The sequence below is a fragment of the Balaenoptera ricei genome, chromosome 2 (assembly GCF_028023285.1).
Source record: "Balaenoptera ricei isolate mBalRic1 chromosome 2, mBalRic1.hap2, whole genome shotgun sequence".
NCBI classification, from domain to species: Eukaryota; Metazoa; Chordata; class Mammalia; order Artiodactyla; family Balaenopteridae; genus Balaenoptera; species Balaenoptera ricei.
Genome location: NC_082640.1, coordinates 82,012,979 through 82,031,617, shown reverse-complemented (window position 1 = coordinate 82,031,617; position 18,639 = coordinate 82,012,979). Strand labels below are relative to the sequence as shown.

At 36.9% G+C, this 18,639-nt stretch overlaps 1 protein-coding gene across 8 annotated transcripts in view; it reads right to left on the bottom strand.

Moving 5' to 3' along the window:
• Positions 1 to 18,639, bottom strand: part of WDR72 (WD repeat domain 72) — a 204,083-nt gene that overhangs the window by 178,372 nt on the left and 7,072 nt on the right. For 5 of the 8 annotated variants that reach the window (XM_059913261.1, XM_059913269.1, XM_059913266.1 and 2 more), the window contains exons 1-4: positions 14,491 to 14,503; positions 13,946 to 13,988; positions 11,321 to 11,485; positions 5,652 to 5,758 (exon numbers count right to left, since the gene is read on the bottom strand). In XM_059913261.1, coding sequence (XP_059769244.1) covers positions 5,652 to 5,758; positions 11,321 to 11,485; positions 13,946 to 13,948 — 275 coding nt within the window. In that variant the 5' untranslated portion in view covers positions 13,949 to 13,988; positions 14,491 to 14,503. Of the gene's footprint in view, positions 1 to 5,651; positions 5,759 to 11,320; positions 11,486 to 13,945; positions 13,989 to 14,490; positions 14,504 to 18,639 lie in introns of those variants that run through there. The other 3 variants (XM_059913263.1, XM_059913264.1, XM_059913268.1) reach the window with 2 other exon arrangements.

Genomic DNA, 18,639 nt, shown 5'->3' with positions numbered 1-18,639 from the left:
GTTACAGATTACTGGGCAAGAAAATGTTGTGGTCATTAGCAGGGATGACATGCTGTATCTATGTCTTTTTGTTTTGGTAATTACACCCTGCCACCAGCCTACAAACCTTACTTGAGTGCCAACCTGACCTACAACAAATTGTGGGGATGCAGCTATCACAGCCTGGGAGAGTGACAGTACAACAATCTTTCTATGGAAACTGCATCTTCTTGAAAATGATTTATTTTATTGAACTTAAACTACATATTCTGAAAAGCATAATACATCAAGTGTTGCATCTTCTGGAGCTCAGGTATCATTTTTGTAAAAATAAACAGTGCCACCAAGAGGCCACATTTGGTCTGTCATTGATACGCTTTATTTCTTTGCTTCTCCTGAAATCCTGAAACCATTCTTGCCACTAAATTGTTAGAAAATTCTCATTGTTTAGAAAACTCTGACTTGGTTACATATATGTTACAAAGATATAGATACAGTTATGAAATACAGTTACAAATACATCCAGTATAGGGCAGTTTAAATCTGTATGATTTCAGTTCACAAAAACCAGAATGGTTGTTTCAGAGTTGTTTGATAATATTCTTCAGTTTTGACAGTTTCAACACATAAGCAAAATTTTCCAAGGAAGAAAAATGAAAGCTTTATTGGCTTTAAGGGAGAGCTGCTATTAAGAAGCAAAAGACACGGACCAATAACGGTAAACGCTATACGCATTTGGTGTTTGCAGGCTTTGGGGTTTATTTTTAGCCAAACACTGGAAATCAATCTTTAAATCAATGGTTCTCAACCTAGGCTGATTTTGCCCCACAAAGGACATTTGACAATGTTTAGAGACATTTTTAGTTGTCACAACTAGGAACACGATACTGGCATGTAGTGGGGAAAGGCCAGGGATGCTGTTAAACATCCTACAACGCACAGGATGGTCCCCCACAACAAAGAATTCTTCCGTGGTCCACAATGTCATTAGTGCTTAGGTCGAAAAACCATGTCCTAGATACAGAACTAAATATTCATAGTGATTTTATTTCTCTCTGTTTATATCCAACTGTATGCCAAAAAGGATTTGAGGTAATCTGAAAAGACATGCAACTTAGTAAAACAGGGGGAAAGTGTGTGTGTGTGTGTGTGTGTGTGTGTGTGAAAAATAAGACTGGGAAAAAGGTAGAAATTGAAATAATATATCTCAAAGGATGTGTGTGTGTGTGTATATATATATGTAAAGAAAAGGAACTTTAAGCAGCCATCAATATAAAATTTTAGCTCTACAAAAAAATCTGAGTTTATCAGTGTGGTTCTCAACTCTAGCTGTGCATCAAGAATCACCTGTGAATATATAAAAATTTCTCCTCAGAGATTCTAATTTCATGGCTCTGTGTTGGGGTCCTGACATGTGGTGTTTTGCAAAGCTCCTGGTCAGTTAACCTGTTTCTAGATAACTCTATCTCTAAACCAGTGGTTCTAAAACTCTTGCTCTACGTTAGATTTATCAGGGAGGTTTTTAAAAATACTGATGTCTGGGACCCAACCCAGACATCAAGCCAGACTAATTAAATCACAGTTTCTAAGGTTGGAGCCTGGGCATCAATAAAAGCTCCCCCAGTGATACTAATGTTTCTAAACTCTCTTGGATTCTAATGCCTTCCCTGTTTGTTTGCTTATCATCTTATTTTCTACCTTAAACTGGAAAAAAATACAAAAATATCACATAGTAAAAACTGACTCCTTGCCAATCAATTCTATTAAAGAAAGAAAAGCAAATTCGTTGTATATCAAAAGTAGCATTGGCATTTTAGCTGGAACTGCTCAGTTATGTATCTAATAGGAAGACATGAAAATTAACTATTAAAATGAACATTCTTCTTTTTCTTTTCAAATACTGTTCCCCAACTTTGTACATAGATTAAATCACCTTCAATTATAAAAAATTAATTTATCAATTTCCACAATTTTTTAAATTCTTAATTTTTAAATTTCAATGAAAAGAAAATCACACAGGAAAAAATCCATAACATATAAAATTAGATTATTATAGTCCCACTAAAAACTCCTTGAGAAAGAGCCTTTCTTTCTTATTCAACTCTACATCCCCACTTGAGCGCTTCAATAAAAATTCATTCAATGGATACATAAATCAGTCACTACTCTTTCATCCACTTTCTATCTCTCAAAAGTACACTGTTTTCTCTTGGCCCTATTCTTATTCTCATATTTGTGTGCTTATAACACTGTTATCGTTTTGCTCAAATTTTAATGAAGCATCTAGAGGGAAAGGAGATACATATGAATGCTTGGTTTGCCATCTTGAATTACAAGTACATTACATTCTTCAAACTCACTTTTGTCTTCAGTTACACTTTTGGGTTTTCTTTGGCATTCTCAAGCTCCCATCTTCTTATGCCTATTTCTTAAATGTTGGTTTTCCTTAGTATCTTAGGCTTTCTTACATTCTCATATTTCACACTCTCTCTTGATGAGTCATCTACTCCCATGACTGCAGGCACCAACTATATGATGTTGGAAGTCCAGACCTATTCACTGGACTCTAGATTTCCACATACAACTAGTAATTAGATGTTTCCACCTCGATGACTTGCAGGACTTCACACTCCTCGTACTTAAAATGAGGCATAACGCCTTCCCTCCTTTGTTCTCATTCTCAATGAATGGTATCATCACCAATGAGTTTCCCAAGTCATTCTTGAACTCACACATTCTCTCACTGCCGCAAATGTGGGGTACCCACTATTTCAAATATCTTCCTCTAAACCAGCAGCATAGCACTCTCCAGGAACATGATAGAAATGCAAGTTCTTGAACCTCAGCCCAGACCTACTAAACCTGTATCTCCGGGAATGGGGCCGAGAAATCTGTATTTAAACAAGCTCTGAAAGTGGTCCTGATGCAGGCTTAGGTTTGGTGAACACTATCCTAGAAGACTGTAAGGCTGGGTGCCTGCCTGCCTATCTCTCTAGTATCATCTCTTGCTGGTAGTTGGAAATTTTATTAATAGTAATAACTCTCTTTATCAATGTCAAGCCTTTTTTGCCTTAAGGTTTGATTAACTATATATATTTATTAATATAATACTAAAATGGCTATATTAACATTAATTTCATTAGTATTTGCCCGATAAATCTCTTTCCATCCATTTACTTTTAATTTTTATATATCCTTATGCTGTTTTTGTTTTTTAAATTGTCTGACAATCTTTGTAATTTATCTGATGGACTTAGTCCCTTTACTTAATTGAGATTACTGGTTTATCCAGATTTATTTCAATTACCTTATTTCGTGCTATTTGTCTCATTTATTGTTGTCCCCTTTGGATTAAACAACATTCTTTTTCTTTTTTTAAATTGGAAGTTATATATTCTGTTTCTTTCATTTTTATTTCTTTTGTCTGTTCTCTTAGCAGCTACCCTGGAAATGTCAGCATGTATATCTAGCTTAAATTCTAAGGTTAATCACCATCTTTACCCACCTCTAGAACACCAGAACACGCGGAGTCTGTTCGCTACACTTATGATATGCAGTTGTTGATTAGGATTTTGTGTATGTGGGGGGGAGGTGGATGGGAGCGACATATAAACAATATTGTAATATAATCTGTGCTTATTTAAATTTTCTAAAACTTTGCTGGGTATTGTTCAATATTCCTTCTTCCAGCAGATCTTCCTTCTGAAATCATTATTCTTACTGAAAAACATAATTTCGAATTTCATTATTTATAGAGGGTCTGTTGGCAGTGAACACTCTCAGTATTTGTCTTAAATGTTACTGTTTTGCCCTAATTTTTTGAAGATGTTTTGCTAGAGCTATAACTCTAAGTTGATAGATATTTTCTCTCAACTTTTAAAAGATATTTCACTGCTATCTAATTCTCATTTTACTGTTAAGAAGTCAGCTCTCAGTTTAATTAACTTTCCTTTAAAAGTAATCTGCTTTTTCTCATCGCCTACTTTCAGGCTCTTCTCTTTTTCTTCGGCATTCCATCATTTCAACATCAGGTTCCAGGTGTTTATTTCCTTTCATTTATCCTGGAATTCACTGGGTTCCTGAATATTAGGATTTTTGCCTATAGATGAAGTAATACTAAGTGAAAAAAATGAAAAACTAAATCAGGAAGCAAGTCATGATCAGCATGACTCTGATAACGTTGGAAGCAGAAATGCTAAGCCAACGGTCACTTCCTGGGACTTTTAAAAGCTAAAAAATATATATATATATCATTGTTACTTAGGAAGTAATAGGTCGAGCCTAGTAATTTTAACAAGTTTCAGCAGATTGAATTAGGATTTGCTAAGTATGCAGTAGCTAAAGTGTAGGTACTGCCTAAGGAGAATCTCATAGATGCAAGGTGTCAGACCCCAAAGAAAGTTCAAATCATCTTGGAAAAGGAAGACCAATCAGACTCCTTGGCTCTTTAACAATCATATTTATAGGACTTATACAGCTGAATTCATCTATCATCAAGAATATGTCCATTAACCCCTAGTTTCTTTTTTGGAGCTAGACCACTACGGACAAAAACCTCAAGGTAGAACTCAGTTATACTTTTCAGATCTATTTCTCACTCAGCTATTAATTTTATCAACGGTGCAAGTAGTCTCAGAAGAACTAACCATCCCCCAAATTCTCTAGATTGGGAATAAATATCTCAGCCTATGTAGCAGGCTTCGAGGCAGCCCTAGTGTACGAAAGCTAAGCAGTTGTTTAAAAAGAATGTACTAGGACATTTCATTTTTGCTTCCTCCAAAGTTCAATCTCTCTAAGTATAACAATTATGTCTTTGCTATAAGCTATGAGAATAGGTATCTCTTTGACGTCTGTACCACTAGCCATTTTGTTAAACTATTCCATTTTTAAAAGTTGGACACTTGATTCCTCATTCTTCTTTTGGGTCTCAGAATTCTAAGCCATATAATTTCTCCTTGGGTTAAAAACAAAAAAGGAGGAGATTCTCTTGTTTCAACCAGCAACCCAATCCCTCATTCGCAAACACATGCTGAATGGATTCCACATTCCTGAGTGTAGTTTGGCAAACATCTCATCAGCAGAGTAGTTCACAGTAGCTCTTCCATCAGTGGGGCTTTTTCCTACAGCTAAGTCCTGTTTCATTGGAACAAACCTCCTTCCAAGAAACTGCACCCAGATCACTATGTTCCTTCTCCTTCTCACTCCCACGTCCCAATTGTAAGTGAGTCCTCTCCTCTGTTTTAAAATGATATCAGACAAGTGTACAACATAAAGATCATAACTGCTGAATTGTTTCACAAAACTATGAAGGCTTGCATGGATTTGCTTAATAGCTCAAAGTGAGTTACTACATGAAAAAAGACAAGTGCCCAGACTTTTCCATTTTCAGTTCTATAGTAGCCGGCATTTGCCAACATCCTTTACACAATGAGGCAACCACAAGGCCTGATACACGTTGGGATGTTTAAAGATTGAGAGTCATAGTACTGATTACTTTCCTTGGGACTGTCACACAAGTTATTCAACCATTCAAGATCTAACTTTTCCTATATGTAAAAGGAATATGTTAATCACTAACGTTTCCTTCAGCCCTAGAATTCTGTATCCCATCAGAGTTTTTAAAAAGGGAGAAGGAACAGAAAAGGGTGCACAGTTCCACACATCTTACCTACCCATTTTCAGCAGCACTAACTATGAAGGGCTGTTTAGAGAAGTCTCTCGCTCTCGACAAACACGTCACTGAAGCTGAGTGACCAAAAAGAAGTTCTTTGGCCGAAATCTGAAAATGATGAGGGTAAGTGTTTAAATAGCTGTAAACTTTTTAGTAGAAGAATATAACATGACATTATATAATTATTCATAATTCTAATTAGGAATGCTGTTATATTATGTTTTTGCTGTACATAAGTTTCAGGAAAACTGATATATGGCATATCAAAATCCCCAGAATAATAAACTTCTAGGTAAAGGAACTGTGTTACACACATTTTTTTTTGTTTTTGGTTTTGCAACTGTCATGAAACCTAGATGACTGCTGGACCTGTTTTACAACATCTAGGTTTTGAATACAAATAAATCAGTGTTGACGTTTATTATGCACAAAATCTGCCTCAAACAATAGTAGCATATTTATGTGCAGATTTCAGAATTCAGAAACGAGTTTACAAAATAATGCAGAGAAAATATTACCCTTTTTGTAACCATTATAATGCCTTATTTGAATTCCTGCCTCAGAAATAGTAAAAATTAACTTGTCAACATTAGAAATAAAATTTTAACTAAGCCAACTTAGTTAAAATGCCATTTCAAAATGCCAACTTTTTCTCCTATGTGTGAATTTTAAAAATGACACCAAGGACTAATTCTTCCATTATCTCATGTGTGAAAGAAGTCTGTTCCTCATAATCCAACCATAACAATAAGAACAAATTATTTCATAACATAATTGTTCTCTGCCTTCCTCTTATTTCTATATTAATGAGAAATATTTCTTTAAAAGATCTGTTATCAGAATAAATTTCTAGTGCTACAAAGAGCATTTTGCAGTTGGTTCTAATCACTTACAATCCAAGTTCTCTACCTTCCTCCTGGGAAATACAGGTTCCATCTCAGAAAACAACATACTATCTTTCCCTATCATCACACTTGGGAAAGCGTACCTCTATGAATTTAACCCTTGTCCTATACATTACAGACCAAATTAAGCAATGAATCAGGGCAAATCAAAGATACTCCTCCTCCAGAGAAAATCCACTAGGGACAAAATGTCAGAAGAGAACACCATTGACTTTCATATGAAGTCTTCATTCTGCTACTAAATCTTCACATGTAGTTGAATAAGCTGTGACAATTCACTCTAATCTCCTCATTTTATCACACATTCTGCTGTGAAGAATAACAAAAACCTCTACAATCACACCTAGTCATTGCCATGATGAAATCCAGGAAACCTTTACTTCTATTCGTGGGCTCCACCTTTATGAAGCATTGGTCCCCCTCACTCCCACCATAGTACAAATAGAAAAGGGAAAAGAACACACAACTTGATGAGCATATACCATATTCCAGGCACTCATGCAACTATGAACAGGGTTTAATCCCCATTTCACAGCTGAGGAAATTAGGGCTCGAAGAATAGAAGTCATTTGCCCAACACTACAGAGTTGGTAAATAACAGACCTAGATTTTGACCAAGACCTCTATTCTTTTTCTCTACTCAACATTGCTGTTCTTCATTTTGTCACTGTCGTGTTTCCTTCTGAGTATAAAACGGGAAGAAAAATAGAACATACTGATACTAAGAGAATATACCTGAGAGAATGTTCAGAGTTCAACTTTTTCTATGCTCACAGGTATGATGAATGCCAGCAATCAAGACCAAAAGGCCCAAGAGAGGAAGTTCCTAGGATGGGACTTGAAGAAGCTCCCCATTGGCAGACCTCACAAAGTTTTGGGGAAAGCACAGGGCTTTGAGAGTCAGACCCTGAGCCTGGAAGCAGAATGCTTAACCTAGATACGTGATGAGCAGCCAGGACAGGGAGACATTTATTCTCCAGCTCCCCTGCACCCTGCCATCCCACCACCCATGGACAGGGAAAGTCTGAGATGTGTACTCAATCCCCTAATGAATGCTTGGATACTCCATATACAGACCTTAAATCAGCTTCTTTCCCTCCCTATTCCTATTCTCTAATCGTCTCTATTTCTTATACAGAAACATGATACTCTCATTCTACCAGTCCTACCCATCTCCCAAACCCCAAATCTGGAAGGTATCTTTGCCTGTTCCTGCTCCTTTAGCCCACATCCAACTGGTTTCTCAGTTCTGTCCATTCTCTCCTCTTAACATCATTCCAGGTTTCATCTCCTCTTCATTCCCATTGCCACTGATTTGGTTCATAGTCAAGAACTTTCCTGACTACATTACTGTAGAAGCCTCCTGCCCAAAGTCCCTGTCCCTTACCTCATCTCCTTCTCCCTTCAATGTGCCCTTAATACCAAGTGATATTCTAAATTACAAATATAATAAAATAGTATTATGTCATCTCCTCAAAATCCCTTAATATTACCACTGCTTTTAATTAGCACGTAGTGTTAGCGATTGCTAGTTAAAAAAAAAAAAAAAAATCTAATCTCCTCAGCATGTCAGATTCCACATTGAGTCCGCTCTGTCCTTTCCAGATGTGCCTGTCACCTCTAATTTGCCCTTTATGTTCCAGGTCTGCTCCACTGCTTTCACCAGTTCCCTGAAGGCAAAATAGTCCTGCCTTCCACACACACACTTATCATTCTGTCTGCAATCTCCTCCCACCTGCTTTTCCTGTTCAAGTCTGATACATCCTTTAGAATTCAGCTCAGGCATCACCCTCAGAAAGCCTTTCTCTTGAAAAGCACACTTCTTACTGATTAGGATGGCTATTAAAAAAACAACAACAGCAATAGAAAATAACAAGTGTTGGTGAAGATATTGAGAAAATGGGAACACTTGCACACTGCTAGTGGGAATACAAAATGGTGCAGCCACTGTAGAAAACAGTTTAGAAGTTCCTCAAAAATTTTAAAATAGAACTACCATATAATCCATCAGTTCTACTTCTGAGTACAGCCCAAAAAAGTGAAAGCAGGGACTCAAACATACGTTTATACACCCAGGTTCATGGCAGCATCGTTCACAATGGTCAAAAGGTGGAAGCAATCCAAATGTCCACTGAGGAATGGATAAACAAAATGTGGTATATAAATACAACGGAATGTTATTGAGCCTTAAAAGGGAAGGATATTCTGACATATCCTACAACATGTATGAGGACATTGTGTTTCATGAAATAAGCCAGTTGCAAAAGGATAAATACTGTATGATTCTACTTATAGAAGATACATAGTAAGGTCAAATTCATAGAGACAGTGTGTATCCCACCACTTTACAGCTTCCTAATTACATGTCTGTCTCCTCTATTAGACTCTGAGAAACCTGAAGGAGGAATCTATACCTGTGACAAAAGGCATCTGTGTAGTTCGTCTAATGACTGCATAAGTGAGTGTCCTTAGGTTTGTTTTTCCACTTTATTTGGTGGTGAGTGAGCATTTAAGACCACAGAGCGTGATTATTCTCTTACCTAAACCCTTTTGGAGAGGGGAAGAAGCTTTCCACATTTAGTACAAGGAAGAAATAAAGAGCTCCCAGTTCATTTTACACCCCACCTCCCTGCAGTGTTCTTCTCCCCTTCCTACTGTCTTCCCCTGCTATGCCCATCGGCCTCTAGCTGCCCTACAGCCACTCAATCAACCACGTGGTCATAACCTCTCTTAAAATCTCCCTTGTCTTCAAGGCCTCTGTTCTTCTTCCTCTGGCTGAATTATTCCTTTATCTCTATATTTTAAAATAAAAATCAAATTAAACTACTAAGCATTAAAATATCAGTGATGGAACACCCACTTGACTATCTTACAGATACCAAGAGGATTTGTTGAGAACTCAAAAATGCCCTGATTTTTTGAAAAGCCTAGAATCTTCCCTGCTAACAGTTGACCCATTGTCATGTAGGGGCAAGATTCAAAGGAAAAATAAGAGAAGATGTTCATTCTTTCTGGTCCTATGTTTAGCCATAGAAAATCTTAAGGAAAACTCTTATGTGGAAAATCTCACACTCATACTAATCAATATCTTACTTGTGTTACTAACTTTTTCACAATGTCATCACAGTGAATTTCCAAAACATAAAACTCATCCAATCTCCTTCTTAAGTCTTCTCAATGATTCTTCTTGTTCCTTACACCCCTGCCAATCTGATTCCCATTCCCACCTCATATTTCTAACCGTGATTTCTCAATATCAGCAACTATTAGAATTTGGGGTGGAATAATTTTTTTGCTGTGAGGGGCTGTCATGTGCACTACGGAATGTTTACAGCATCCCTGGCCTCTGCCCACTAGATGCCAAGAGTGTCGCCCTTCCCATTGCTCTAACCCCAAGCAGAAGACTTGCTCCTAAGAAAAGCATGAAATAACTATTCCCACTGAAGATGAAGTACAAACTGACCCCCACAAGGAGCACGCTGTATTATAACATAACTGCACTGGCAATTACTAGCCTATGTCCTTCCTCTACGACACTGCAACCAGTTGGGCAGCCAGTACCAGGTCTTCTCATTCACGTTTGAACTCAGGTACCCACCGTACTGCCTAACTTATAAAAGGCACCCAATAAATGCATGTTGAATAAATACCAGGAACATATGTAAAAAGATATAGATGCTAGGATTCCAAATTTCTTAAGCTTATAGCAACCTACATATTACAAGACAACTACTTCAGCCAGGAAACACTACACTCCAATATTAGAAAAAGTAGCAAGATAGTTTAAGCCATTTAGGATTTTAAGTTTAGACTGTAAGAGATAATAAAGGCAAGGGCCAATTTCAAAGCTCAGCTGTTGCAATAATACCCAGTCCTTCTTTCAGGAATGTTCATAAACATTGAGCTGAGCTGGTCTGCTTGCAGTTTTTGGCAGTCCTGTAGTGTAACTGCTCAGTGATGGCAGATGTTAATTAATTACACTATAAAATAGAATTACAATTAATTGTTAATTTAGGTTTTAAAGTGACAAACTTTAAAGGCTAAAAATAGTCTTTGATCTTTAAAAGGCTTTCTAATGAGGGCAGTATACTTTAAGTACATCATTAGTTTAAGTGTTCAAATTGGGTCTAGAGGCTCCTAGAGCTAAGCAAATATCTATTCCAATATGTTAAATGTTTATGAGTTGGAACAAGGACAATTAATTGCTAATCAATGGGCCAAATCCTAGGTGAGGTCAGGGTCTGAAATAGGAGGACTGACAATAGTAAATTGGATTTAGAGCTTTTCGATGTGACCTGTAAAAATCACAGGCAAGCAGAGACTAAAAGAATGGCAAGAAGGCCAAACTGGCAGAAACACACAGATAATTAAAATATTACTCATTTAGTTAATAGTGGTTTTCAAGGGTGCCCTTTGTTTAGATTAATGAGCCATAATTTTTAGAATTATACTTACATGTCCGTAGTTCAGTTACTTAAACATATAATTCAGGATATAAAATAGTAAAACTCAGCATAGCTTAAAGCATGATAACACTTAACTGGTAGCTAGGATTGGTGATATTCACAATATAATTTTCAAATATGATCTTGATCCATCATATAATACTTCATTTTTCCAAATTCAGAAGTAAAACCCATTTATTACTTTGGTAAGTACCTTTTTAACAACCATGCAAAACTTCCACTGTCATTGCGGGCAGAAGCAGCAAGCTGTGTTTATTTTATGAGCTCTACCTGCTTCAATAGTAATAGTTTTCACTCACCTTTAGTTCAGATGAGAGATTCCAGAGGCAGAGTTGACCCTCTTGACTTCCCGTCACAATCATTTGCTGGTCATCAGTGATCATGATGGCAGTGATGCTGTGAGGAGGTGCCTTCCTTCCCCAGAGTGCCACAGCCTGTAGGGAGGGCCTCATGGTAAAGGAATCCTGGGCACACAGAGATGGGAAGACGTGTACACAGTTATCATTTCTAAATTTTGAAAATTGATCATCTCATAAATGTTTATGATGACACAGACTTGAAAAATGTGTTCTCTCAGAGCTGTGGAGAAAGGTGTGTCCCCATCAAATAGAGAAGAATGTAGTCAGACATTGAAATTACCATGCCCATTGTTAATCAGTCAAAGAAGAATGATTTTTATTCCAATTCTTGATGATTGATGCTAACCGAGAGAAGGATAGGAATAGTCTACCCACCCCACACCCAGCTCTGACTATGGGTGACCTTACCCACACCAAAGTCCAGCTAAGCCTTTCAAGAAAAATAGAGTTGTCTACACACTATAATTTGAAGACAACTTTGCAGACTCCCTTTCCCCAGAAATGTCACCTCATCTAAGTAACAAATATCTGAACTTTGCTATTAAAAAGTAAATATTTTTGTAAGTGTATTAAAAGCCTTAATAGTCATAAGATTCCTAACACATCCAAATAAGAAAACAAAAAGCACAAAGGTCAAACCACAAGAAATCAGATCTCAACCAGAGTTCATCCTGAACAGTCCAGATTGCTAAATGTAGTAAAAACAGACCTGGTATTCAGAGACCTAGATATAGGGCTGCTTTACCACTTATTTATTACCTTTATTTCCATATTATAATGGTTATATGCAGTAAAATGAGGATACTGTCACCTACATTGCCTACATCTCAGTATTCTTATGGGCAATAAATCCAGTGATGCAAATAAAAGCATGTAGGTATAATTATACGTACTATGCTATCATTATACTACTCATAAACTATAATCTAGAATTTCAGGCAAGAAATGGCTTTGGGGATCATTAATCTGATCCCCCTCACTTACAAGAAAACTAACAATGAGAAATAGATAACTCTTAGGATCAGTTCTAATTCTGAGATTCTGAGAGACTAAGCGAGTACAGTGAGAATAAGTAACAGATTAAAAGGTTGCACATCTCAGAAGTTTGCACATCACTTTTTTCAGACTTTCTCCCGCTCTCTTTTTTTTTTTTCGGCAGAAAAATTTTTAAATTAGCCCCAGAAACTTGGTGCCTTGCTATCAACAGGAGAGAGAGTAAATCCATGTTTTCTGAGACCCTGTACAATTCCCCAGAAATGTCTAATCAAAAATAAACCTTAGGGGCTTCCCTGGTGGCGCAGTGGTTAAGAATCCTCTTGCCAATGCAGGGGAAATGGGTTCGAGCCCTGGTCTGGGAAGATCTCACATGCCCCAGAGCAACTAAGCCCGTGTGCCACAACTACTGAAGCCCGCGTGCCTAGAGCCCATGCTCCGCAACGAGAGAAGCCACTGAAATGAGAAGCCCGCGCGCTGCAACGAAGAGTAGATCCTGCTTGCCGCAACTAGAGAAAGCCCACGAGCAGCAACAAAGACCCAACGCAGCCAAAAATTAATTAATTAATTAATTTTTAAAAATGTACATGCTATTATTACTTCTAACATCTATGATGATCTTTTAATCAACAACTTCAGGTAATATTAGGGTCCTCAGATTTAGCGAATAAAAATACAAGCTGTCCAGTTAAATTTGAATTTCAGGTAAACAACAAATAATGTTTTTAGTGTAAGTATGTCCTAGACAAGATTTGGGACATGCTTATAAAAATTATTTATTTTTTATCTGAAATCCAAACTGAACTGGGTATCCTATAGGCACCTTAGGGCCACTGGCGACCCTAAGTTGCAGCCAAAAGGGAGCCTTGAAGATCACTATCATCCCCTTCCCTCCTTCTACAGACAGGAGAATGAAAGCTCAGGAAAATTGTTTACTTGGCCAAAGTAACCCAAGTAGAGAGTGGCTGAGTAAGAACTGGAACCTGGTCTCTTAAGACTCCACCTAGAACTCTCCTCCTGCACACCATGACAAAGACAACCCAGGCTTCCCCACCAGAGAGTCTTTGTGACAGGCTAAGCAAAATTCTTTATGTCGGTATTTCTTTAAAAATAAAAAAAACAAAAATAAATAACAAAAAGCAAATAGTCAAGTAAAACAACAACAATAAAACCTCTTATCCATTCAGGCACCAGTGTGGCCTACATCGTCTCTAAAAGCTGCGCTAATGCTTCCTGGTCCTTTCTCCATAATTACGAGAAAGCACTAGAGAAGACAACACACCGTTACAGCCCCCATCTTCCTTCTCACCTTCGTCTTCTTCCCTGTAACAAGTTGCTTTTATCTCTCTGACTTGTCTGATCTGAGGCTAGCAGAAAAATAAATATGAGGCAAATGGGGTTTTATGGCTGGTGTCTACTGGACACTGGAATTGTTTAGCTTGTCATAAATAGCTCTCTTCAGGGACATGCCCTGACACTGAGTCTGCCTTGCCAGCCTCAAACACAAAGACAAATGTCAAACCCCTTTACTGAGGACAGTCAAAAAATACAAAGGACATACTCCGCACTTACCATCCATGAATTCTGACAACAACCTCCTGACCAAAGTAAACATCTGTGAGGAAAGTAAAAACAGTATAGCAGTTCGTAATACAAGCTTTGGAGTAAAACAGATCTAGGTTTGAATCTCATATCTGCCTCTTACAGTTATGTGGCCTCTGAATCCCATCTCTTAAGTGGAAAGGAATCCTACTTACTTTCTTCAAAACTCATACTTAGGTACTGTGAGAGACACAAATAAATTGCCTCATGATTCTCTCCTTCAAAGAAGATAACATGGTCATCTTGAGCCCAGAGGAAGTTTCGTTACCCAGTTTTAAGTTTAGGTTAAAAAAGCTTGGGGTTTTAACATGCATCAAATTGTACACTTTAAATGAGTGTACCTTATTGTATGTAAACTATTCCTTAATGAAGCTGAAAAAAACAAATAGATTGGAAATTAGAATAAAGCAGTTTGTTGGATGTCAGCTAGCTAGTCAGTGGCAATAAATTGGGAGAGGACAAAATGGGGCTTTATGAAGCAACAAAGAATAGATGTAAGCTGAAGAGAAACGTACCTGGGTATCAGGGTAGGCCAGCATGAGAGCTACTTTAAAACTGGGAAATGAAGCAAGGAGCTTCAGGAATCCATGGGACCTAAGGGTTTGTGCTCAGCTGGTCTCAGCAGAAGTCCTATCCCCCAAAACCTGTTTGTTTGCAGATGCTCCCAAAGCAAAAGGTCTTATTTTATCAACAGATTGTAATCAGATCATTCCTTAGGAAAGGTAAAAAATTGTTTCTATAAAGTCATAAGCTGCCCAAGGCATATTTGAATAACATATAAAAATCCACCTGGTTTACCCAGTGGAGCGTGACAATTTCAGAATTAACCCCTAACCAACATCAAAGCCAAGCTCCTCCAAAAATGTTATTATTTAGTGATTAACTGCTACTTAAGAAATGCTAGAAAGTAATGTGTTTTAGGTAGGGAATACCATGGTAGGTAAAGTCAGTGGTAAAATAACCCAGAGATCAAGGGATGAATTAGACAGATACACAAAATAATCTCTGAACTCCACACACGCATGATCTGGAACAAGTATAAAACCAAACAGCCAAGAAATCACACCCCTATCACTACACGGATGAGGTTTCCATCACAGCTTGCAACTCTGCCAGTCTTGTGAGTAAAAGATTACAAAGCATTACCTTCAAATTTCATCTCCTTGCTTATTAAGCTGTAGAGCAACAGATTTAAAATAGCCCCATTAATGCCAAGTGTGTTCCATTTACAGACAATGTCGAACGGATGAGCATTTGGCCAGAAAAAGAAACAGGAGAAAGACAACTCATTTCTTTCTGGGTGGCTCCTTCACTTTTTAAAAAATTTTAGTTTTTATTGAAGTATAGTTGATTTACAATGTTGTGTTAGTTTCAGGTGCACAGCAAAGTGATTCAGTTATATATATATATTCTTTTTCAGATTATTTTCCCATACAGGTTATTATAAAATATTGAGTACACTTCCCTGTGCTATACAGTAGGTCCTTGTTGTTTATCTATTTTATATATAGTAGTGTGTGTATATTACTCCCAAATTCCTAATTTATCCCTCCCCCTCAGCCTTTCCCCTTTGGTAACCATAAATTTGTTTTCAATGTCTGTGAGTGTATTTCTGTTTTGTAAATAAGTTCATTTGTATCATTTTTTTAGATTCCACATATAAGTGATATCATATGATATTTGTCTTTCTCTCTCTGACTTACTTTATTTAGTATGTTCATCTCTAGGTCTATCTATGTTGCTGTAAATGGCATTATTTCATTCATTTTTATGACTGAGTAGTATTCCATTGTATACATGTACTACATCTTCTTTATCCATTCCTCTGTTGATGGACATTTAGGTTGCTTCCATGTCCTGGCTACTGTAAATAGTGCTGCAATGAACTTTGGGGTGCATGCATCTTTTCGAATTATGGTTTTCTCTGGAAATAGAGCTCCTTCACTTTTATTTATATTTAGTCAATGAACAACTTCATGGAACTCAAATCCTCTTGTCTAAAACCTTAGTTTTAGGCTTTAAGAAGTGGATTTTTTTCTTTTTAATTTATGCTACATTTAACTCTGAATATTTACAGTCCAAGTCATTTTTTTTTCCTTAACCTAGAGATATTTAACATGAACAAAAAGTCTCACTGTTCTAGTCCATTCTTAAATAAATTCAATGAATAGTTAATGAGAACCAAATGTTTTCAAGGTGGTGGGTTGAGCTGCAGAGAACACAAAGAACAGACAAACACAACCCCTGACCTCAAAGTATATACGACAAAGTAATTTTATTAGTTTTAACTAAGTATTCCCACTATTAGGCAATTGTTTTGACGTGTATGAACTCTGTAAGTGTATTTCCAGTCTTGAGTCATATTTTTCTTTGTCATATCCAAATACAATCTGTAAAACAATTTGCCTATTTCTTTAAATTAACTCATTTTATTTTTATTTTAAGTATTCAATTAAGAATAAATTGTTATATAACTATCTCTTTAGAATTATCTTAATCATTAATAACCATATAAAATCATGGGACTTGACATGCTGGTTAGATTTTTTTTCAAAATATACATTAAAATAAAAACTTGTCTATTAACATAAATGTTTGTTGTGTACTACCTAAAATCACACTGGGAAACATGTCTCTAATCCAGTCCCGCAGTCAAATCTTTTCCTCTACTGCCTCATAAACCTCCCTGCAACCCAGGCAACTCCTTACACCCCGATACTCTTAGCTGATGACCCTTCCTTCCAATTAACCAAGAAAAACAAGCCACTTACACAAGAGCTTCCTCTCATCACTTCAACATATCATATCTTTTCCTTATTTTTAGCTTATTTTTCTAAGATATTCATACTAATCTCCTACGATAACATTTTTATCATTATCCCAAATTTCATCTTCTGTCACCTCAGTTACTCCTTTTATTGACCTTTATTTCTTGTGTTTTCAACTGGTCTCCCTTTTCTTTGGCTCCTTTACCTTTACTTACATGCATTTTGTTTAAAAACATTTATTATCTATTTTGTGCTAGAGACTATGCAAGATTCTAGGAATGTAGATAAGAATCTCCGAACCTCAAGGAGCTCATGGGTTTCTAAGGAGACAAGCACATCCTGAGTCACCAACAATGTGATGAGTGCCTTGTAAGGTAAATGCAAGAATGTTTGGGGAGAAAACACAAGTGGAGCTTGAAATCAAAGGTAGAAAGGATTTCCCCATGGAAGTTAATATCTAAACTCAAATCCCAAATATTATACACTTATCAATATTATATATGTGCTGGTTTTGTGACCCAAGAAAGTCCCTAGTTACTTTAAACTTTGTTTTCCTTATCCATAAAATGGTAATAATATTTACCTAACCTGGCTGTAATAAGACTAAGGAGACAGCATGTACCCAGTGGTGAGGCCCTAGAGTTAGTCCGCTTGGATTCCAATGTCAACGCTACTACTGTATGTCCTCGGGTGCATTACTTTACAACTGTGTATTGGATTCCCATCAATAAAATGTAGATAAATAATAATATCTATCTAATAGGGTAAATGTGAAAGTTAAGTGGTCTAATCCATGGAAATCATTAGATAGTAAACATTCAATAAATGTTAGCCACTCTTATCAGAAGGCTTTTTTAATCTCAAAATTTGTGTATAAATCCTGTTAAGTAAATAGTAGAACAATAAGTGTAATCCTTGTCATGTATAATCCTTCAGTTTATCACAATTTACAATAGATCCCAGGTATTCAGTGAATTAAGCAGGGGAGACTAAAATAAAATGTCAAAGGTACCAAATTGGCAAAGTAGAACAAAATCTACCATCTTTTCATGTGTCAGGAGTTAAACTGAACTCACCCCAAAATTCATATATTGAAGTCCTAACTCCCAATACCTCAGAATATGACCTTATTTGGAAATAGGGTCATTGCAGGTGTAATTAATTAAGTGAAGGTGAGGTCATACTGGGTTAGGGCTAATCCAATATGACTGGCATCCTTATAAAACAGGGAAATTTGGAGAAAGATGCACACAAGGAGAGAGCCATGTGAAGACGAAGGCAGAGATGGGGTGATATTTCTACAAGAGAAGGAATGCCAAAGATTGTCAGCAAACCACCAGAAGTTAGGACAGAGGCATGGAACAGATTCTTCCTCACAGCCCACAGAAGGAACCAACACTGCTGACACCTTGATTTCAGACTTCTAACCTCTGGAACTGTAAGACAATACATTTCTGCCATTTAAGCCACTCAGTTAGCGGTACTTTGTTATGGCAGCCCTAGCAAGCTAATATACCATCTGAGAGATTTTGTTTCTTCCAAGTAAGAACATAAATCTTAATAATGCGTATCTCAATTCTGGAGACAGATACTTAAACTTGACTCTGAATCACACAATTGGTCATATACCAAATTCTGTTCTCTACTTCTTTTGTGTAATAAATCTTCTTTCCATCCACATTATAGGTTCCCTGAGGAAAGAATATATTCATTTATTAACTCAACAGGTATTTATTAAAAGCTCTACTAAATGAAAATGAAAAAACACAGGCTCCTGATCTCTAGGAATTCACAAGCTACAAGTCAAGCCATAGGTAAGTAATAACTGATGCAAAGTAGACTGTGATGAGTTTTCCTGAGGTACAAGAGCATGGAGCACTTTGCTCCCATGGTTGT